We start from the raw sequence: 23,401 nt of genomic DNA on the forward strand, positions 1-23,401 counted from the left end.
TGTCCTGAAAAGTTCTTCCTATCTATGTACTTCAAGCACTCTGCTTTTCGCAGCATCTCCTTCTCTGAACAAAAATTGTTACTCAAGTCTGTTCTTGCTTTACACTATTTCCACTTAAATCTGTTTTCCCAAGAATCTCATTCTATAATGGGCAACTATTTATTATTATGCAACTAGCTGTTCTTGGATCTGTCTCACTGTTTCATCATGTCTCACTGTTTCATCATGAATGTTATTGCAAATTACAGTGTCTTATTTTTTTATTTTTTACCAACTTTTATGTCGCACTCTGAGCTACACTATGCATGGCTACAATAAGGAGCAGTGAGATGGCACATTATTGTCTCGGATCAGTTTTCAGTTCAAACCATGTAGTTATGACCGTTCTTACTTTCACCCAGCTAAGGCAGCTTTGTACATAATTCTAACTTTGCAAATTGTTTTCATACTCTCTCTTCTTGCTCCCAGATTTTGCACGTGCATATGCTGTTGCACGCTTTCTTTGTGTCTGAGGAAGCCTTTGATCTGAATCACTTTCACATTCATAATGGCATCACTATAATTTCCTAACTGCAAATTTTAGATCCACAGTTGATCTTCTTAACCTTAAACAGTATTGGTCTCCTCTCAAGTCAGGCTTACTATTTGGAACAGACTGTGGAAGAACCAACAAAAAGAAGAAGCCACAGGAGATAAAACTTTAGATGCAAAGAAGCAGTTAGTCAATTAAATGAATAGTGACATTTTCATTACATTCTTAAAAACTGGATAAAAGTTGACTCTTTCCTATGCTTTTCTCATATTGCAAAAATCTACATTACAGGGAAACCAAAAATTGGCACAGGAATGAATATTTAATTATAACAAAACAATACATCAGTTATAGGAAGTAATTGCCAAACAGTAAATTCACAGATGATTAAGCTCTGAACATAATGTAAAAAAAATCTTTATATACCATTGAGTATGAAATCTTTGATATTGTCTGCAACATACTTTTATTGTTCCAGGTCATCTTTATATAGTGAGTAGCACTGCCTGTAGTATAAACAGTCCCTTTCTTTAGCTGATTGTTTCCAAGCTTTCTCTCGCTTGAAGAAAAATAAATTGTAAGTTTGTAGACATTCCAGAAATTACTTTGTATGAATATGTTGATTGAATAAAAAAGGACGTGTAATTCCAGAATAAAATATTCACCCTTTAAATTACAATATTATTTGCTGAACCATTAAGAGTGTTACTTAAGTGAAATCTGTAAGTTTGTTGGTTGTTCATATAAGTGGCAACAAAGTGTACAGCCACAATGAGATCTCTGTGCTGATTATGATACCTCTTCGAGAGTAACAACCCTGCATTGCTGTATTTTTTGATGGTACAGTAGTGTATTTGAGGCAGCAGCCAAGCCTGCCATTAGTTTTACACTAATTGCTGTAACCATTGTTCTGTGCAGTATTGCTGCCAGCATTGTGTTCCATGAGATTACATTTCATGTACTGCTCATTCCACAGATTCATTGTGAGGAGACCCTTGATGTTGTTCAACAAGTCAGAAAACATGAATATGCAGTACATATTTACACAAAAACTGTTGTTAAAGTAGTTGTATGGGACACCTCAGTGTTGAGGAAGTGGTCTGTACCCTATCAGGGCTTACTCCTATGTACTTTGCAGAATTACCATACTGACTTCATTATATAGCTTACAGAGTTTGTGGTTACATCAGTCTTGGCGTGAACCTGATCATGTGAATCATGATGTATAGGATGTGGTGTAATAAGGCACTCAAATTACTCATTGTATCTCAGATTCACAATAGTGTAATACAACAGTTTAATGATTTTTGCTCCAGGTGAAGCCTTTTATCATCTGGATTCTCCAGTAATCCGTGTAACTGGAGTTGATACACCTATGCCATACTGTAAGACGTTAGAAGAACATGCTCTACCACAGTCGAAAGATGTTGTCGATGCAGTAAAAAAAGTTTTGGGTGTAAAGTAACTGGTAAGTTAAAAATGTATACTTAATTTTGTTAGCATGATGGTACACTCATTACCTTGCCCTAAAGCTGAAGGGTTAAAACTGTCATTCAGTTTAACATTAAATTGGAGATACTGTAAAATTTGAAATATAATTTGAGCTATTAAGTTTAGGGACACTTTCTTCAACTGCAACTACTCCGGAGATCTTTCCTAGATAGAAACATTAAAATTTTGATGTGAGTTTATAAATTGACATATATTTAATGTGCATATTTTAAATTAATAAACTATATACTGTGCTTAATAGAAATGACAGATTTTAATCAGCTACCATGTAATTTTTTAAATATGATATCTGGAAATAACCACAGGAAAAATATGCAACAAATAAGTGTAGCTCTTGTGATTACACATCCTAAATGTTAGAAACTGAGATCAAAAAAGCATTCACAGGACATGTGGATAGCATAACAAAATTAAGTAGTTAGTGGCCCTTTTCATAAACTTTGTGACTAATTGGTCATATTTGACACCAAAAGGACTAAGTGTTAATAAGTAAGCTTGTTATTTGGCATATTTCACATAAATAGCCCCCAGTATCCTATTTCTGTGTCTGCTTTAGAGGTAATTCACAAAATTAGTCCCTGCAATTCCTTATGTGCTGTATTTGTGTATCCAGAAGGTGAAATTGAACACCTTAAAGCAGACCAGTAGCGGCTGCTATGTTAATGATAAGTGGATGCTTCCTGTGTCACCTGAGAGTGCCCTTCGACTGTTATTACATATCTTTACTGAGATTGTTGCATCTTCTGTAATGCTTTGTTGAGTGAAATTCTCAACCAGAATATTAGAAGACACACACACACACACACACACACACACACACATTGTCAGAAAAAAACTGAGCAAATCATGATAAAACTGCTCTTCTTAAAGAGGCTAGAGGCAGAAATTAAGTTCATTTCATTTGTGCATGAAGGCAAGGAAAGTCTGTAATAATACAATCATTGGTAAACAAAATTAATACTATAATGTGGAAACATAGTCAGAATATACACTATTTAATGTTGTTCATACCCTTAATAAATGGTTGATATTTCATCACATCTTCACTGGCTTACATGAGGAACATAAATGAACATCATTGAATGTAAACCCAGACTAGGAACTGAAAACTTGTGCTCACAGGCATACCAACAAAAGCAAACTACCAAAAATCAGCACATTATGATTGTAGTGATAGCAGTGAAACAGTTAATTTAAATTCACTGACTTGCAGTGAATTTGCTGAAAGAGAGGCTGGAATGACTGAATTGATAAGAGTGAAATACAATGAATATGCTGTGCTAGGTTTTTCATATATGCCCTCAGGTCACTTAAACAACTGCCACTATTTCACTGGGTGAACTTATCATTTTTTATGCACAGATGAAATTAGAGTATGCTGTTCATTGTTGTTTAATCCTTCAAACCAGTAACTAAAGACAGATAACTGGAAGACACATTTGAATAAATAATGTTAGTGATTTTAATAGAGGGAAACATTCCACGTGGGAAAAATATATCTAAAAACAAAGATGATGTGACTTACCAAACGAAAGCGCTGGCAGGTTGATAGACACACAAACAAACACACAAAATTCAAGCTTTCACAACCAATGGTTGCTTCATCAGGAAAGAGGGAAGGAGAGGGAAAGACGAAAGGATGTGGGTTTTAAGGGAGAGGGTAAGGAGTCATTCCAATCCCGGGAGCTGAAAGACTTACCTTGGGGGGGGGGGGGGGGGGGGGGGGAAGAAAGGATGTGCACACACACACACACACACACACACACATACATATCCATCCGCACATAGACACAAGCAGACATTTGTAAAGGCCAAAATGTGTGTGTGTGTGTGTGTGTGTGTGTGTGTGTGTGTGTGTGTGTGTGTGCGGCGCGCGCGCGTATACCTGTCCTTTTTTTCCTCCTAAGGTAAGTCTTTCCGCTCCCGGGATTGGAATGATTCCTTACCCTCTCCCTTAAAACCCACATCCTTTCATCTTTCGCTCTCCTTCCCTCTTTCCTGATGAAGCAACCGTTGGTTGCGAAAGCTCGAATTTTGTGTGTTTGTTTGTGTGTCTATCAACCTGCCCGCGCTTTCGTTTAGTAAGTCACATCATTTTTGTTTTTAGATATAATGTTAGTGATTTGTTAGAAGTGCATTTCATATTCTATGCATCACTACTATGATTTCTATTGAATTTATGTGGAATGAGCTAATTTTCAGGATACACAAATAGAATTGGTTTTTGTGTATGGCTACATGCTTTCTTATTTTCATAGAACAAATCTCATTTTACTGGCTGTAAGACACACCTTAATTTTTAAGCAATTTTTTAAAAATGTAACTTTATCATTTTTATTATTAGATTGTAAAGCCAGCCTAAAAAAATTTTCAGTTTATAAAATTGAACTGACCTTCAAAATCCTTGGAAATCATCGCCTGAATTTTCTCCTTCTCGTTCTTCGTCACCCTCTTCATTGTCATCTTCATATATAAGGTGGTCTTCACTGCCATTGAGAGCATTACGTATGTTGCACTTCTTGAAAGATTTAACAATAATATTTCCTCTCACTCTAGACCACTGTTGTTTTATCCACTGACACACTTGTTTGATTGTAGATCATTTTAAATTTCCCTTAGACGTGAATTCGTGCTGGATTTCATCAGTTTGTTCCATTCCTCTCTCATATACACCTTAAATGGTTTATTAATCGTGACATCGAGAGGTTGAAATTGTGAACTAAGTCCTCCTGGGATAACAGCAAGATCTGTGTTTACCTGTCTCAATTTTTCTTTCACAGAATTTTCAAATGACTACTAAACTGATCCAGCAAAAGATGATTTCTTCTTCAATAAAGCACTTTTCCTTTTCTCCCACACTCTCTTAATCCATAATTTCATACCAGCCTCATCTGTCCAACCCTTGGCATTTACATGAATGACAACAGTTGGCAGTATTTAAGAAGGTTTTGGCATGTTTTGCACTTGATAATGATCATTGGATTAAGTTTAGTACTGCCAGTACAACATGAAATGACAACAGTGTAGTGCATTTTTTCGTGTCCACTTGGTTTTATAGTTGTTCTTTTCGCATCTTTCGTGGCAAAATTTCTGTTACTCGGCACATCAAATGTCAGGGGAGTTTTGTCCTTACTCGCTGTTTGGCTCAGTACCACACAGGTTTTCTTTCGGTGTTAAATAATAAAACGATTGACAGATAATATTTCCTGTTCGTACTCTTGTAGCATTTTCAGAGATGTTTTGGGTTTGGTTTTGACACTTCATAAACCAACAAACTCCACCCTTAAAATCTGTTAAGTTCCACTGTAGCACTAGCTTACAAGCACGTATTCGAATCATTTTTGTATTCAAGTGCAATTTTGACGGTGTCCTTGAATCCCTTTCAGTACTTCATCTTCTAGTTTTGGCCATTTTGTATTCAGTCCTGTATTTGCACATTTAGTCTTCATTTTTTTCAGTTCTTCTTTACTAGTCCTTCAATCATGAATGGCTTTTTCTGTTGGTTGAGGGCCAAAATGCTACTCAGCTACTCTGTTTCCATGTTCTTCTGCACATGCTATTACTTTCAATTTATCGTCCGCATCATATGAATACCTTTTATTTATTAAATTACAAAACTAGGTAGTAACAAAAATATTGTACTGTTACCAACACAAATCGCGTTCAAGTCCAGTTCATTGGCACTATAGACCGTAATGATGTGTTATAGGCTAGTGTGTGTTCTGGGTTTGTGATGGCAGGGTGGGAGGGAGAAAATGTTAGCAAGTTTGTGAATCCCTGCAACTCATGTTTGTCGTATCGGTGCATTGCTGCTGCCAGTTGACTCCAGTATTGTCAGATAAGGATAGGTTTTCTGTGTCATAAAATATAAGGCCATTCTTAAGACTGGAGCGAATTTTAAATCAAACACTGGACATTTTTATATTAATTAAGAGTATAAGATGCACCTGAATTTTGGAGGCAATTATTCGAAGGAAAAAAAGTGTGTCATATAGTCCGTAAAATATGGTACATGACAAAGAATGTAGATGTGGCTCAGTCCAGATTTAAGTGATTTGTTTTGAATGTAGAAAACGTAAAATTAGGCTGGCTCAGACAGTTTCTCACTAATAACATAAATATTGCAACTATCCATCTACACCCTCTGAGAAGTACTGGTAACACTCTGATTTTCATATACCTGTAGACAATATCAATACTACTATTTTGCCAATAATGATGTTCTCTAATAACTTAGTTTTCAAGTATGTTCATTTTTATATTATTTCATTGTTTTTCAGTTTGATGTTTGCAAAGTTATTGTCAAGACCCTAGTGAATGAGACGGGAACAGAAATTGAGGGTTTAAAGTAGAAGCCAGTGCTTGACTCTATATTCAAATATTCCTTTAAAAAGAAAAAAACCCAGCAGAATTGCGTCAATTTAATGCTTGTCCCACTGAAAAGATGAGTGAAATCAGTATTAGTGATGTTGAGAAACAGCTGAAATTATTAAAATTGAACGAAGCTCCAGAGCCCAATTGAATCCCTATCAAACTCTGTACTGAGTTGGCCTCTCTTCTAACTATAATCTGTCATAGATCCCTCGAACAAAAAAATGTGCCCAGTAGTGGGAAGAAAGCACAGGTTACACCCGTCTACAAGAAAGGTATTAGATGTGATACACAAAACTACTGTTCAATATTATTTACATTGTCAAATCTGAACAGAATGACCTGCTCCATGCCAACCAGCATTAATTCTGAAAACATCAATAATGTGAACCCCAAATCTCAGTTTTTGCACATGACATACTGAAAGCTTTGGATCAAGGCAGTCAGGTAGATGCAGTATTTCTTGATTTCCAAAAGGCATTTGACTCAGTATCCACCTACGCCTGTTATCAAAAGTTCAGTGATATGGTGTGTCAAGTGAAATTTGTGACTGGGTTGAGGACATCTTGTTAGGGAGGATACAGCATGTTATCTTGGATGGTGTGTCATCATCAGATGTAGAAGTGACTTCGAGCGTGCTTTAGGAAGTGTGTTGGGACCCTTGCAGTTTATGTTGTATAATAATGACCTTGCTTGTCCCAGGGGGCTCCCCGCACTTTGGCGGGTTCGTTCTTGGCTACCATGGGGCCCCAGCCTTTGCAGTGTCTTTCCCCTTCCATGCTGCATGTATATATCATCTTGCTGATCGTTTTCCCCTCCCTTGGGGAACATATCAGGAATGTTTTTTAGAAATGTGTTCTACATATTCAGTAGCCAACATCAGAACACTCTCTCCACTGCTTTTCGTTCCTTTTTCCTTTCTTTGTTCCCCTTCTCCTATCCTTCCTCCACTTCAGCATTTGAGGTTCCTATTCTTCTTCTTCTTCTCCTTCTCCCCCCCCTTCCCCCCCCCCCTCCCCGTGTGCTTCTGAAGGTGACAGGGTAATGCTTAATTCCCAGCCCTGGGTCAACAGGTAAGGTTTGCATGTATCCCCTGGTCCCCTGGTACAGGCCAGGTGCAGGGAGGTGTGATCCCCTGAGCTGTTGGCTTCCCAGACTGCCAATTGATCCTCAGTCAGGTGTTCGGGAGATGTGACCTGAGATGTGAGAAATCATGTAACGCGCGTGCAGCCCCCTCCGAGTGGGGACCCCCAGTTGGAAGGAGTGCTCATTGGAGGCACTTTCAATCATGGGGGTTTTCTCGCAATGAGCAATCATGATGTAATTGCCAACCCTGTGAAATGCTGCTCTTATTTCTGCAATGGCAGTTTGATTTTGAGACTACTTCTGATTCAAGCCAAACTGCTTGCAGTTTTGCTGAGGCCCATCCAATGCTGAATTCATCATCTGGTTGTATTTACACTAGGCTGCTCGATGGTCTGACCGAGGCAGAAATCCAAGCATACCGCTCTGATTAGGGTATCATTACAGTCCATCGGGTCTCTCTCTCTCTCTCTCTCTCTCTCTCTCTCTCTCTCTCTCTCTCTCTCTCCCCCCCCCTCTCCCTCCCCCCCCCTCGTCTCACTTTTGATAGAGTGGTGCTTCTGTCCAAGATCAAAATAGGTAATGAAGTTATCACAGTCCAAATGTACATTCCAAACCCTATGTGCTGTTACCAGTTTCAGCGTTACAACCACACTCGAATGTCCTGTTGACACCCGGCCAGATGTATAACATCTGGTACGGATGCTCACAAGGGCATTGTCCACCTCCTCGTCCCCACCGTATCAGTTGGCAATGGTGACCATGCAGCCTCCTTGTCCATTGTATCTCGATGAGCGGGCCTTCCAGGAGATCCGGGTGAAGAAAAAGTGCCTTACCCTGTCACTTGCAAGTTGTTGGCTAGTCAGAAACACTGTGTTCTACCATTTGGCACTTACAGTACTGTCTTGCTACATCTCACTCCACAAAGGACATGGCCACGGAGACGTGTGACCTCAAATACAGCAGCACAGTTTAAAAATCGTCCGGTGTCACGGTAACATCCCCGTCTCCTCCTCCTCCTCCTCCTCCTCCTCCTGTGCAACAAGCCATCAAACATCTGCCTCACAATGTAAAGTCACCTGCTACACAACCGGCAGGCCAGAAGGAATACGCCCATGGAGACTTTATACGTCCCTCCAGCCAACAGACATCTGACTATTGCCCTGCCAACCAGAAAGGCTCCAAGAAGTCAATCAAAGGCAAACAGTCTTCTTATTCACTAACTCGGAGATCCTGTTCAATGGTGTCACCACGTGATACCCTCACCCGGCTGACCTCCATGTCGCCAGTGTGCACAGCCAGCCGTTTTTCTGCCCTGGACTCCACAGACTGGCAGAGAGAGAATCCTGATGCCTCTGTAGATCTCATGGAGCAGGATCCTCGAACCTCTGCAGCCTGTGGAAGTGAGTCTTTGAAGGCTGTTACTTGGCAGCTGCCGAGTGACACCACCTTGATTTTTTTCCCTCCTCCACTTTCCTCGTCATGGCTCTCCTTGAATGGAATGTCCATGGTCTTCAATCCAACAAGGAGGAATTACAGCTGCTCTTGGAATCGCAGCGTCCATTTGTTTTCTGCCTCCAGGAAACAAAATTGCATCCTTACGACCGCTTCGACCTTTTGCATTTCTTCCCGGTCTCCTTTGATCCTTTGACCTTCTACATCTACATCTACATACATACTCTGCAATCCACCATACAGTGCGTGGCGGAGGGTACCTCGTACCACAACTCGCATCTTCTTTCCCTGTTCCACCCCCAAACAGAACGAGGGAAAAATGACTGCCTACATGCCTCTGTACGAGCCCTAATCTCTCTTATCTTATCTTTGTGGTCTTTCTGCAAAATGTAAGTTGGCTGCAGTAAAATTGTACTGCAGTCAGCCTAAAATGCTGGTTCTCTAAATTTCCTCAGTAGCGATTCACGAAAAGAATGCCTCCTTTTCTCTAGAGACTGAAGCATTTCCGTAACACTCGTGTGATGATCAAACCTACCAGTAACAAATCTAACAGCCCGCCTCTGAATTGCTTCTAAGTCCTCCCTCAATCTGACCTGATAAGGATCCCAAACGCTCGAGCAGTACTCAATAATAGGTCGTATTAGTGTTTAATAAGCAGCCTCCTTTACAGATGAACCACATCTTCCCAAAATTCTGCCAATGAACTGAAGACGACTATCAGCCTTCCCCACAACTGCCATTACATGCTTGTCCCACTTCATATCGCTCTGCAATGTTACACCCAAATATTTAATCTACGTGACTGTGTCAAGCGCTACACTACTAATGCAGTATTCAAACATTACGGGATTCTTTTTCCTATTCATCTGCATTAATTTACAGTTATCTATATTTAGAGTTAGCTGCCATTCTTTACACAAATCCTGTCCAAGTCATCTTGTATCCTCCTACAGTCACTCAATGACGACACCTTCCCGTACGCCACAGCATCATCAGCAAACAGCCGCACAGGGCTATCCACCCTATCCAAAAGATCATTTATGTAGATAGAAAACAACAGCGGACCTACCACACTTCCCTGGAGCACTCCAGATGATACCCTCATCTCCGATGAACACTCACCATCGAGGACAACATACTGGGTTCTATTACTTAAGAAGTCTTCAAGCCACTCACATATTTGGGAACCACATATGCTCGTACCTTAGTTAGAAGTCTGCAGTGGAGCACTGAGTCAAATGCTTTCCGGAAGTCAAGGAATATGGAATCCGTCTGATACCCTTCATCCATGGTTCGCAAGATATCATGTGGAAAAGGGTGAGTTGCGTTTCACAGGAGCGATGCTTTCTAAAGCTGTGCTGATGCATGGACAGCAACTTCTCTGTCTCAAGGAAATTCATTATATTCGAACTGAGAATATGTTCGAGAATCCTGCAACAAACCGATGTTAAGGATATTGGTCTGTAATTTTGAGGATCCGTCCTTCTACCCTTCTTATATACATGTGTCACCTGCACTTTTTTCCAGTCGCTCGGGACTTTACGTTTGGCAAGAGATTCGCGATAAATGCTTGCTAAGTAAGGAGCCAATGCAGTAGAGTACTCTCTGTAATACCGAATTGGAATCCCATGAGACCTGGCGATTTATTTATTTTCTACCCATTCAGCTGCTTCACAACCACGGGGATCTCTATCACTATGTCCTCCATACGGGAATCTGTAAGAGACTCAAACGGCGGTATGTTTGTACGATCCTCCTGCGTGAAAGATTTCTCAAATGCTAAATTTAAAATTTCAGCTTTCGTTTTGCTGTCTTCCGTTGCCACGCCAGACTGATCAGTGAGTGACTGGATGGAAGCCTTCAACCCGCTTACCGATTTTACGTAAGACCAGAATTTCCTTGGGTTTTCAGCAAGATCTTTTTACAGCAGCACGAATCTCTACTAACTTTTGCCTGTCCTCATTCTCCCAATCTTTCTTGTACCATGAGTGCAACTGTCTTTGCTTCCTGAGCATTCTCCGAATTGTGCTGTTAACTCACGGTGGGTCTTTTCCATCCGTAACCCACTTTTTCGGCACATACTTCTCCAATGCGTGATTTACAATGTGTTTAAAATTTGCCCATAATTCTTCCACATCCTTCGTACCAGAAGTAAATTCATTTACTAAGTGGGATGCTAACAACTGCTTATGTGCTCTTTCGAGTAAGAATACTCTCCTAGCCTTCTTGACTGACTTTTTAACTTTTATAACCATAGTCGTAATGACAACATCATGATCACTAATCCCGGTCTCAACACTGACACCGTCGATGAGGTCTGGTCTGTTCGTGGCTACCAGATCTAAAATATTTCCATTACACATTGGCTGTCAATTTAGCTGCTCAAGACAGTTTTCAGATAATGTGTTCAAAAGTAATTCACACGATGGCTTGTCTGTACCACCTGTAATGAATCCATAGACATCCCAGCCTATACTAGGTAGGTTGAAGTTGCCTCCGACTAATATAGCATGATCCGGGTACTTCTGCGATACAGAGTGTAGACTACCTTTGAATGATTCTAGAACTGTCACGGTGGAACCTGGTGGTTGGTAATAACACACAACTATTAACTTTATTTCTCCTAGCCCTGTTAAACGTGTCCAGATAACTTCACAATCACACTCTACTTCGACCTCAGTAGACACAATATTTTTGTCAACTGCAATGAAGACACCACCTCCTACGGTGTCTAATCTGTCTTTCCGATACACGTTCCAACCCTCACTAAATATTTCAGAACTTTCTATCTCAGGGTTCCCCCCCCCCCACCCCCCCCCCCCACCCCACCCCCAATACACACCACCTTTACATCTTGGTCCTGTTTCTCTTCTGTTCGTTGAAACTATGAATTTCCTGAGGCTCATGATTGATAGGAAACTTTCTTGGTCCTCCCAAGTGTCTTACTTGGCTGCCCACTGTACTCAGTCCCTCAGTATCCTACGTGTCCTCAGCGGTACTTCCTCCATTTGTACCAGTCCCTTGTCTGTTAGAAACCAGACAATGGGTGCTTTGTTTATGCATCTGCATGTCCATCCGTCTTACGCTGTCACAATACTGTCCACCATCGAGTATCTGTTTGGCCACTGGTGCCTTTTATAGTAGCCTGGTTGAGTGTATGTAGAATCTGTCAAACTACTGCTGCCATACCGCCGTGATTTTCTCCTCAAGAGTTATGCGTGCCATTTGTCATCCCTGGCCACACATCCTATGCCGCCTCCTTCAGTGACTCCTTTGATCACCTGTATGGGGCATGCCCCTCTTCTCTGTTACCTCCTGGAGTTCTTTTGGCTATTGCTCGGGTAGCTTAAATTCACGCTACCTGCCACTTTCCCAGTGGGTGTGAACTCTTCGTCACCTTGGCTTCGTGCGGTGGCCTGTGTTTGCCCTGGCCTTCATTTGCTTCCTAAGGACACTACTCCATACTTGTCCTATCGCCTTCGGTTACACGACTATTTTGTGTACACTGATGACTTCAGACTGACCATGGTATCGGGTGTGCCTTTGTCATTGGTACTGACAATTTTCTCTTCGGCTTCCGAAACACTGCTCAGTATTTACAGTGGAGCTCTTCGCACTGTATCAGGCCACACAGTACGTCCGGCGACACAGGCTTTTCAATTGTCATCTGCTCTGACTCTCTATGCTCTTCAGAGCCTGTGTGTGCTGACACTGTCCATCCTTTAGTGCAATGGATCCAGGAAAGATTTCACTTGCTCACTCTTGATGGAGCCATTGTGATCTTTATGTGGCTCCCTGGTTATGTCGGTCTGACGGGAAACAAAGATGCTGATGCTGCAGTCCTCGTACCTCGGCCCACTAGTTCTTCCATTCCCTCAAATGAGCCCTCTTGTCATGAGATCATTTTAGCTAGGTTGCATACTGGGCACTGTCTTTTTAGCCATTGCCATTTGTTAAGTGGTGATCCCCCACCACTTTGTGCTCATTGTCCTCCATCTTTGATGGTTTGTCATTTCCTGACAGAGTGCCCTTTTTTTAACCACTTACCTGCTGTTTTATGTTTGTCGTCTGAGTTACCAGCCATTTTAGTGAATGATGCGCAGGCTGTCTGGACCTTTCTCCAAGTCCTTGCTGTTAGCTGTCTTTCCTTCTATTGATTGGGCTTAACATGTAATCGCCTTTAACTCCTTTGTTGCCTTTGTGTTCTATGTTCCTGACATGGGCGTGTATGACCCCAGTTGTTTATGCATGCTGCAACAAAACAAAAACAATAATGACCATGACATTATTAATACTAACCTCAGTCTTTTTTCGGATGATGCAGTTACCTATAATGTGTAGTAGTCTGAAAGAAGTTGCTAAATATTCAATCAGATCTTGATAAGATTTCAAAGTGGTGCAAAGATTGGTAACTTGCTTCAAATGTCCATAAATGTAAAGTTGTTCCCTTCACACAATGAAAGAAACGTAGTATCCTATGACAATAATATCAATGAGTCTCAGTTAGAAAAGGCCAAGTCATACTACACTTTGTAGGGATATGAAATTGAACGACGAAATAGGCTCAGTTGTGGGTAAAGCAGGTGGTAGACTTCGGTTTATTGGTAGAATACTGGGGAAGAGGAGATTGCTTCCCAATTACTCGTCCAACCCATTCTTGATTATTCCTCAAGTGTGTGGGACCTGGGGACTAGATTAGAATAATTACAGCATGCACAGTGGCATTTAAACACTCATTCTTGCCTCACTGTTTATATGAATGGAACAAGAAGAAACCCTAATAACTTGTACAATGGGATGCACCCTCTACCATGCACTTTGCAGTGGTTTACATAGTATGGACATGGATGTAGACAGTGTTAGCTTGTATTTATTGATATCACACGTCATATTTATTGGTATCACATGATATTTATTGACATCACACATCATGCTTACTTAACTTATTTGAAAAAAAAAAGTTAAATTTAATAAATTAAAGAACAATAACTGTGCAGCCAAACACTGAAAGTTTCTCGAAAGAAATCATTGTCATAACTGTAGAGCTTTCTACTGAGAGATTATGCCACTTATAAACCCTCCCCTATCTATTTCTTATTGTAGTGTTCACTATAGTTTACAGCAATCAGACGAGTGAATGGGGTTCATTACATCAGTTGCACAGGCAGTTATTAAATCGAACTGTGGGCCTAAACCAGTGGTCAGCAATGTCATTTGTCAAAAAGAGCATAATTCCAGTAGTAAGTGATTAAAAAAATTTTCTTAGAGCCACACTTATTTTCTAAAACTGTGCTTTTAGGAGTCCGCTAATAGTACTAACAGCAAATAAATATAGAGATCACAATTAATGATGATGCTATTTATTGTCAAATAAAATGCAATAGACAATATATGACAATGCATATTTCACGCAAACAGTGGCCTTTCATTTCTGTGGAAATTTTAACTTGGTCCGCTTTGTTTGTTAACTTCAGGAAGGATTCTAGGGTCTTGTCAATAAGGCTTTCTCAGTTTACTTTTTATGAGGTTCGTGCTTGAAAAAGGTTGTTAACATGTATATGTGGAACCGAAAAATGAGAGAACAGCAAATGCTAGTTGCTTCTAACTGATGCAATGAGTCTGGAATAGGTGTTAGAAATTACCATGTCTGCCTTCTCTGGGTCTTTCAAACCAGACCGTTTGTGCTGTGAACTAAGGTCACAATTTTTTTTTCTCTCTAATTGTTCCAAAACAGCATTAAGCAGCTCAGATTTGGAGCTCCATAATTCCTCGTTTTTTTGCTGTAGCAATTGCATTTCAAAAGTGCCAGTTTCAATATAAACGGGGGGAATTTTGTTTTGTTGTTTTAGCACTGAGTGGCTAATGACACTTTGCTATTCCTGAACTCCTGAAACCTCTGCAGGAAAGCTTTTCTCGTGTTTAAAATTGTTCTTGTGTAAAAGGAAATGTCAGTTAGCAAGTTATTTTCCTGCCAATATTTCAGCAGATTTGGGAAATGAATCAACATTCCTCTTTCCAAATCTTGTGCCAAAAGAAACAATATATTTTCAAATAAAGTTATGTCTTCTAACATTGAAAAGACTGTTTTTCCATTCCCTTGTAGTTTACAATTCAGCTCATGTAGATGGGCTGTAACATCTACCATAAAACAGAGTTTTTGGATCCAATGACCTTATATTAATTCAGGATATTCATTTCCCTTTTGTAGGAGAAATGCTTTAATTTCTGATAAGAAGGAAGTGAAAAGCTTTAGAATGTATCCTCTTGTAAGCCAATGTAACTCGTTATAAAGCAGAAGATCCGCCTATTCACTCTCCATTTTAATCAAACATTCCTTAAATTGCCGATGATAGAGTTTTAGCCATTATTGTGTAGACCATCTTAATGACTAGGTCCATCACACTTTCAGTTTCTTCTGGGAATGTGCGGGCACAGAGTGCTTCTTGATGACTGATGCAACAATAAACAAGTACATTTTGGCTATTTTTTTTCCATGAAAAGAGAAGCAAATCCCTTTCTCAGTCCTGTCATACTTTTTGCCCAGTCTGTTGCAGCTGAAAAAATTTTATCAATTGGAATATGGTGTGTGTTCAAGCATTCAGTGACACTATTTGGTCCCTTGCTTACTGGTACTTGGCACGTGAATATAAAATGTGGAGTGCTGACCACTGAACTCCCTACCACGTAGTAACTGACTCACCGCAATCTTACACTAGTTGCACACGACAGGTAGAGTGTCATTATAATTTTGTTTTGCTTGTCAAGATATATTATCCAGCTTGCAAACACATGCATTGTTAATGCGCAGCTGGAGAGTTTATCATGCTCTGTAGTAGGGAAGACAGTGGCTGCATGAATCTTTGACAAAAAGTTGTTACATGGGAGACTGTCATCTTTTGTGTTTATTACAGTATGAGAGATTTTTATGAAAAAAGTGGTCATTGTGCTTGGATAAATTTGAATATCGTAAAAGAGAGCTAGCTTTCTGGAACATCTTAGAAGCCTTTCCTCAATTAAAAACATTAAATAATTTAATGTATCCAAAAGTCACAAAATGACCCCAGAGCAGTCAATGTCAAGAGATAAGAAGTAAATTTTATGTACTACTACTGAGGATGCATATCTTTGATACTGCAGTAGTTAAAAATAAATAAAAAAACAAATAAAAAAATAAAAACAGGGTCCAGTGGGTAATTCTAATTCGAATCACGTGAGATTTTACCTACACGTAGCACCTAAAATATGAGTCGTATTCAAAAACAAAAATAAAAACTCACAAAGTTATATAGCTTACTAAATTGATAGCAGATATACCTTTTAGATTCATAGCTAGTTGGAAGATACAAGAAGTTTAATACACTGTGTAGATATTTTCGTCAATCACACTCTTTTTCTCTGACCCGTCTGGCTCCTACCACTACACTCTTTGATAATCTTCTGTCAAATAGACACTTAAAATGACTGCAGTGCAAAAGTAACCAACACTCTGCATAAGCACATCTATAACATCAGTTTGAACCTCATCATGGTCATAAAGTTTGGCAGGAGCTGTAGTCGGAGATGATTCGTCAAAGAACCACATTGAAGTCGCCAAAGAGCTGCGTGTGGCTCATGAGCCATGGTTTGCCAACTACTGGCCTCAACCAACCTTTGCACTGCATTTTTTTGTGTATAGGGAAACTATACTTAATGAAAAAGTGTTTTGAAATAACTCACTCAAATACAATTTTGTTTCCCACTTGCAACAAGTTTGTGTTCACTCATCAGTCTCAATCCAACACTCAATCTGCTTAGTCATGGAAGTCACCTCCTGCACTCCCCCCCCCCCCCCGCCCCACCTCCGCTTTACCCAACTATTTCACAGTACACATTTTTCAGCAGTTTAGTTATTTCACCCAAAATTGTTCAAGAATTCTTCCAAATTTCAACACAACTGCCATGTACTTCTAATGGCTCCATGATCTTCAGACAGCTCAGAACTTGCAATTATACACATTTGCTTCACAAAATTTCTTTCCATGAATATTCAGTCATAAACACTACTTAGATACTTCCCTTTACCACACTGCCCCTTGTATTTCAAAATTAACTTTTGTCCACATTTCTGGGCTGCAGCCTGACTGTCATCCTCAACCACTAACCACCGACTGACTCACTACGATGCCTCAGAAGCACGTGCAGCCCATCTAGGATTTCCTGACCATTGGCATGTAACTAGCTTCCAGAACCTTCTAGATAATTAGCGATATCACAGCCATTGTAAATGAGCTGCTAATATCGACCTTTAGTAATGGTGTAGACAACATTTACACAATGGTTCGTTTGCCCGTGTCAACTGTTACGCTGACACCACTGTTGTTGGATGGCCACTTCTGCCCCTAGAATTGTGTATGCAGGAGGCTGTGGGGTTGATACTTCCAGTACCAAATCCAGTCAAGAACACTGACTCAACAAAACATTATTTATTATTCACTGTTTCACTGTGACATTGGAATGAAGTTAGAGTGCGTGCAAAATAATGTGGGTGGCAGATGTGCAATTGGCAGGGCACACATGGAGAGAGCAATACTGCTGGGTTGCAGGCAGGCAGGCAGGCAGGCAGGCAGGCAGGCAGGCAGGCAGGCAGGTGGTGCTGTAGGGGAAATAGCAAGCACTGGAGGGGAAGTGTCCTTCTAAACCTTATGCTATTTTTTTTAATTTATTTATATTTTTTATTTTATATTTTATTTATTTATTGGAAATATTAAAAAGAATGCCACTGAAAATGCAGCAAAATCAGCAATTTATTTTCACCTGGCTTTTGTCTTAAAATTTGCTTCTTTTGCCAAAACATAGTGGAGGTTATGCAATGTCAGCTCATTAAATGTTGTGGAGACACAGTTGCAAGATAATTCTGAAATAGCAGTTTATTAAGTGAGGAACTGAGGAAAAGTAAGATCAATAGCTTATCAAAAAGCACATCCTCAGTACAAAAATACACATGAAATATCTTAACTTATGTTGTTCCAAAACCCACAGCATTTTTTTTCACCAGTTATTGATGGTCCTTAAAAATTACATTCTTTCATCGAAAAAGTCTGTAGTTAGTGGAATAGCGCAGTAGATAATGAAGTGTTGCATAATGACCATATGGCAAAATACTCCCCTCTTTGTGTGCTATCATTTGCCAAAATCTCACTTCGATATCTCAAATCTTTAATGAAAAATGTGAAATGTCGTGGATATTTCATTCTGTCTTTATTGCTGGCGCACGTGATTGCAAATGAGCGTGCTACATCAAATAGATTTTCTTGAGATTCGTGGCAGATAGAGACCTCCACCCAAGTCAAAAGAAAACTTCAGTATGTTAGTTGAATTTTATATGCAGCAACATATTATGTAATATGCACCAAATGCAAAATCGTAAAGATCTGTATTTTCCATTGCAAACATTTTCAAAATTCTCGCAGTGTCTTACTTAAATGCAAAAACTCCACTAACCATGACCATTTATGAAGTGAAGAGCACATCATCATGAAGCTGACATATAATGCTATAAGTAATGCAAATTTTTTTACCCAGTAGTGTCTGTGAAGCTGTTCGAGAAAGATTCAGGGCAGGTGCCTTCATTCTTTCATCGCAGCACGTCGCCAACCAGTTGAAAGCAGGTATATGGTGTCAGCCTTCCCTTCTGAACAAACGAATGAATTGACTCAGTGCCTTGGATGAAAATTAGTCGCTGCACATCTGGCACCATACCCTGCTTGAACTTTACTGTTAGAATTGGCCAGTGGGTGGAGGGTGGTGGCAGCAGCATGTACGAGGTCTGTTCAAAAAAATTCCAGAGCTTTGTCCACAAAATTATTCTACATCTACCTTTTACTTATTATGAATGTTCTTCTTCAAAATGCTCTCCTCCACAATTGATACTCTGCTCCCAATGCCATTTCCACTTCTGGAAGCAGTCTTGGTATGCCTCTTTTTGGATCATGCAAAGTGCCGTCTGCAAATTTTCTTTTATCTTGTCTATTGTCGCAAATTTTCATCCTTTCAAGGGGGTTTTCAACTTTGGTAATAATAAAGTGTCTGCAGTGGCCAAGTCTGGAGAGTACAGAGGATGAGGCAGCACAGTGATAGCAATAGTCACACACCAACAGGAATGAATGTGTGGGTGCATTATTGTATGCAAGAGCCATGAATTGTCTGGCCACATTTCAAGCCGTTTCCTTCTCATATTTTCTCACAGGTGTCGCAACATGTCCCGGTAGTACCATTGAGTAACAGTTTGTCCCTGTGAGACAAATTCATAATCCTTCAAAGTCAAAGAAAACTATCAACATGACTTTGACATTTGATCTGACCTGACAAGCTTTCCTTGGTCTTGAAAACCTTTCATGACCCATTGTGAAAACTGAACCTTGGTCTCAACATCATAACCAAGGGTCCACGTCTTATCGCCTCTCATTCTCATTTACGTAATCCGAAAGCTCCTACAGATTGTGAAGTGAAGGTCTTTCTGGTCTTGACTCCTGAGCCATGGGACGAACTTGGCTGCAATGTGATGCATTTCAAGATGCTTTGTCAGGATTTCATGAAATGATCCAACTGAAATGTTACATTCTTCTACAATCTCTTGGACAGTCAGTCTTCAATTGGTGTGCACAGTTTCATTGATGTTCCTGACATCAATGTTGTTGGTAGATGTTGAAGGGCAGCATTGTCGGTAGATGTTGAAGGGCGCCCAGAACAAGGGTCATCTTTAACTTCCCATCAAGCCATTTGCAAAATGTGATGAACCATTCACAACACTAAGTATGGCTTAAGCACTCATCACTATAGGTTTCCTGCATCATTTTGTCTCTCTCTGTAAAGGTTCTCTTGAGTTTCAAGCAAAATTTAATGCAGACATGTTACTGCTCTAACTCCGCCATCTCGAAATTCGCAAACTGTGCAACACAATGTTCTATCCTACAGTACTGAACAATAAGTAACAGACATACAACAATGAAACTTTCAGCAGTTACACATTAAACACAGGTGTTTGCAGGGATGCAAACCACATTTCAGTCCAACACACCATTAACATGAAATTAGGGATGTTCCAGAATTTTTTTAACAGACCTCATATACTTGCCATGGCTGGGTGTCTGGGTGTGTTAGTAGGATCTTGTTTCCAGTCATGTAGCCAACAGTGTAAACTTGATTTATAATACAGCATGTAGCAACACAGCCCACCGGTATGGTAGACCATTGCATTGCAGAATGCTATACCATCATGCTGGCACTGTCTGACTGCAAAGTTACACAAGTGACTGCTGTGGTCTCCCTGAGACTGATACCACAACACTGTAGTGTGGAAATAGCTGTTCAGACTCTGTATTGTAACATGCGACCAAAACTGCCTTCAGTGCAAAGGCAGAAAATTGTTGGTTATCAGTTTTTGACGAAGCCCATTTTTCTTGCTGGCATGGAAAGTTGATTTTCTACCAAATTCGGAAAGGATTTATTTGTATCCCTTCAGAATATGCACACTGCAGAGATATGCCGTTTGAGGTTTACATACAATATTTTCACATGCCACCTTTGACAGAGACTGTCGTCATTGTCAGGTTGAAACAAGTACCTTGGCCTGTGAACATAGACTTGCAGTAATCTGTCGCCATAATAGTTGGCAGCATATTTCGAAGGTGCAAGTATCTGTCTTTTTAATTTTTCTCACCTTTGCTTGACAGATTTGCCTCATCACGTTTTTTTGGGTTTGCCATTTTAATCACTGAAAATTCTTTTTCCCCCTTACAATAAATGTCATCAAGCCCTTTTAAGTGGACATCACATTTCCCAACACTTTCGCACAACCATTTTTACCAAAAATGATCCAATGTGGGAGATCTCTGGTTTGGTGCACCAGTCAAACATCATATTTTTGTTGTACACAAATACAAATATGAAAACCTTCAAATACGACACTTTAGTGTTACGAACATGTAAATAACAATATATAATGCAATTGCAACACACGGTGTGTGATGCTACGCAAATCTATTTCTGGGAACATGACAGAACACTGAGACTGGTTATTTCCATATTTGTTAAATATTTGTATTCACTGTTATGTGAAAAGTGGTTTATGGCAACAGCTTTATCAGAAGCGTGGCCAGAGGTCTATGTTTGGTTGAGAGTTGGTGAAGCCACACAGTTTTATCTGCCCAAAAATTTGTAAAGCATGCTTAGTCAAAATATTAAGTAAATTTCCCTTCCTGTTGTTTTGCTTAACTGTCCCTACTTGTATATGTATGTCATGCTATTATTTACAGTGTAATTTATCTGTGCAGTCAGTTATCATTGATTTCTGTGTGAGGATCGGATTTCTTCAAACTGTTTCACTGTAGCTACTACTGTATTGGATCTATCTGCCATAGAAGATGTGAATTAATTGCTTATGAAACCATGATTTGTTGTGTTTTTTTAACAAGTACTTACAATTTTTTTTTCTTTCTTTTTTAGGTGAAGCTGGGGACATAAGCAGTGTGACGTGCATAAATTATTGAATTCCGTGTGAAATGATGAACATTTGTTATATAGTTTGTTAAAAATTTTATTGTTTGTTGTCTCGTTTGTTGTAAATGTGAAGTGATTCTCACAGTGTGGCTGCAATTACAGAGGAATTTGTTATGTCGCTTAAATTAAGTCTACCTCATAGGCAGCAAATGAACACTTGATATTATGTAGACCAATTTTTCACATGATTCCTGTGTAATTTTTTTTTTTTACTCGGATGAGCAAAACAGCTGCAGAACAAGAGTTACACGTGTTAGTGTACTGTCACTGCGATTTCAGGTGCGGCTTGAAAATTGTAATGTTCTGGATGGAAAGACATGCATAGTAGTTGGTGAGAATAGGTATCATTAGAGATAAATTTTATGATATTATTTTGAATCTTCACTGGCTACTGATGTGATTAAAAAGTGTTTTTTGCTCATCAATAAATACATAAAACTGGACTATATCATGGTGTAGTTGTGTGGGATTTAGGTTGTGTATTAAATGAAAACCTTACCAAACAAAAATACTATAGTGCTTACAATCTTAAAATAAATGCCATTCCGTTCTCAGTGCCAGCACAGATGACAAAGTTTAAAAAATTTTCATTTGAAGCATGCAAACCAGCTGCACTCATAACAACTTCATCCCTTTTAATACATGCTGGAGAGAATTTTATGCATTGGTTATTACTCAAAAGAGGAAGTTCCATTGTGTGAAAAAGAAATGTGCTACATTTCACCATTGATGAATAACTCAGTTTATTGTGACCCATCACTACTAGCATGTAGAGTGTAAGGAAAAAGGGAGCAGAAGTAGCGCATGCATGTAAAAGTAAATCAATATGCAAGTTTGTCCTGGCGCATATACTGTCTTATATAACTACATAAATATACAACTTGATGCAAACAAGCATAAGCTGTTCTGTTGCTTTAAGAAAAGTTTCCTCTGATGTGACAGATTCACAAATTGCTTCTTCAGTAGTCTGGCAAGGTGTGAGGCACCTTCAGACAGTAATAAATGAACACTAAGCAATACCCTTTTGTATTTAATTTATATACTATTGCTGTAACAGCACAAGATAAACGTTTCTCCCTTTGTGTAATATTGGATCTACATATTTGTAGTATGTATATTATAGTTTTGCTTTTTAGTATATTTATCCCATCAAAATTTGAGAATTTAAATCTCTCGTCATTTAGCAGCAGTCTCTCAACTGAGTGGAGCAGAAATCGTGAATTCTTATGTGTTGCATTCAGAAATATTCACTAAGCTGAAACGCACTTGTGTTTTGTAACATTTGTGGTGTAATAAAGGTTGGTCGGAAGGGGAGGGGGGGGGGGTAATCAATGGAGAGAAATGACCTGTAAAAGTGCAAGCAACAGTGACTTAGCTTATCATAAATTAATATTCTCTTGTACCAAACAATAGCACACAATAAAAGTAAGTTAAATCTCATAAATTGATAAAGTATGATTAGATTCAATCATATTGTGGCAAACTTAGTTTTAAGATCAGACAGTTTTCAAAATATCTTCTTTTAGCTGGTATTTCAGCTGCTCTTCCTTGCTTCGTGTGTTACAACTAGTACATAGCAGCACTTTGAAATTAGTGGGACCAACTGAACTTTTTGTGGAGACGGTCAGAGTTAACTGAGATGAATACACATGACATATTTTGTGGACATTCAGTGTTCAGTATTTGCTGGGCTGGGGCTGGGGCTGGCGGAAGCTACCTTGGGAGAGGGTAAGGAGGGTGGAGAGATGGAGACCGGGTGGGACGTGGGAATACAGGTGCGGCAGCGGGCGGGGGTGGGAGAGGATGGGCGAGATAAGCGGGTGAGGAGGATCGAGTTAGCGGGAGGTATACAGGATCCATATCCTTTCAAGGAAAAGGAGGAGGTGGGGGAACGGAATCAGATCGTACAGG

At 39.6% G+C, this 23,401-nt stretch overlaps 1 protein-coding gene across 2 annotated transcripts in view; it reads left to right on the top strand.

Annotated features, from left to right (window-relative positions):
• Positions 1–21,938, top strand: part of LOC126248521 (pyruvate dehydrogenase E1 component subunit beta, mitochondrial) — a 95,818-nt gene extending 73,880 nt beyond the window's left edge. The window contains exons 8-10 of one of the 2 annotated variants that reach the window (XR_007545500.1): positions 1,849–2,000; positions 10,751–10,835; positions 21,437–21,938. Coding sequence is in view for 1 of the 2 variants with exons in the window: in XM_049949574.1 (XP_049805531.1) it covers positions 1,849–1,997 (149 nt within the window). In the remaining variant the exon portion in view is untranslated. The remainder of the gene's footprint in view (positions 1–1,848; positions 2,001–10,750; positions 10,836–21,436) is intronic. The other variant, XM_049949574.1, reaches the window with a different exon arrangement.
• Positions 21,939–23,401: the final 1,463 nt, after the last annotated feature.

This window comes from Schistocerca nitens, chromosome 3 (genome assembly GCF_023898315.1).
Source record: "Schistocerca nitens isolate TAMUIC-IGC-003100 chromosome 3, iqSchNite1.1, whole genome shotgun sequence".
NCBI lineage: Eukaryota > Metazoa > Arthropoda > Insecta > Orthoptera > Acrididae > Schistocerca > Schistocerca nitens.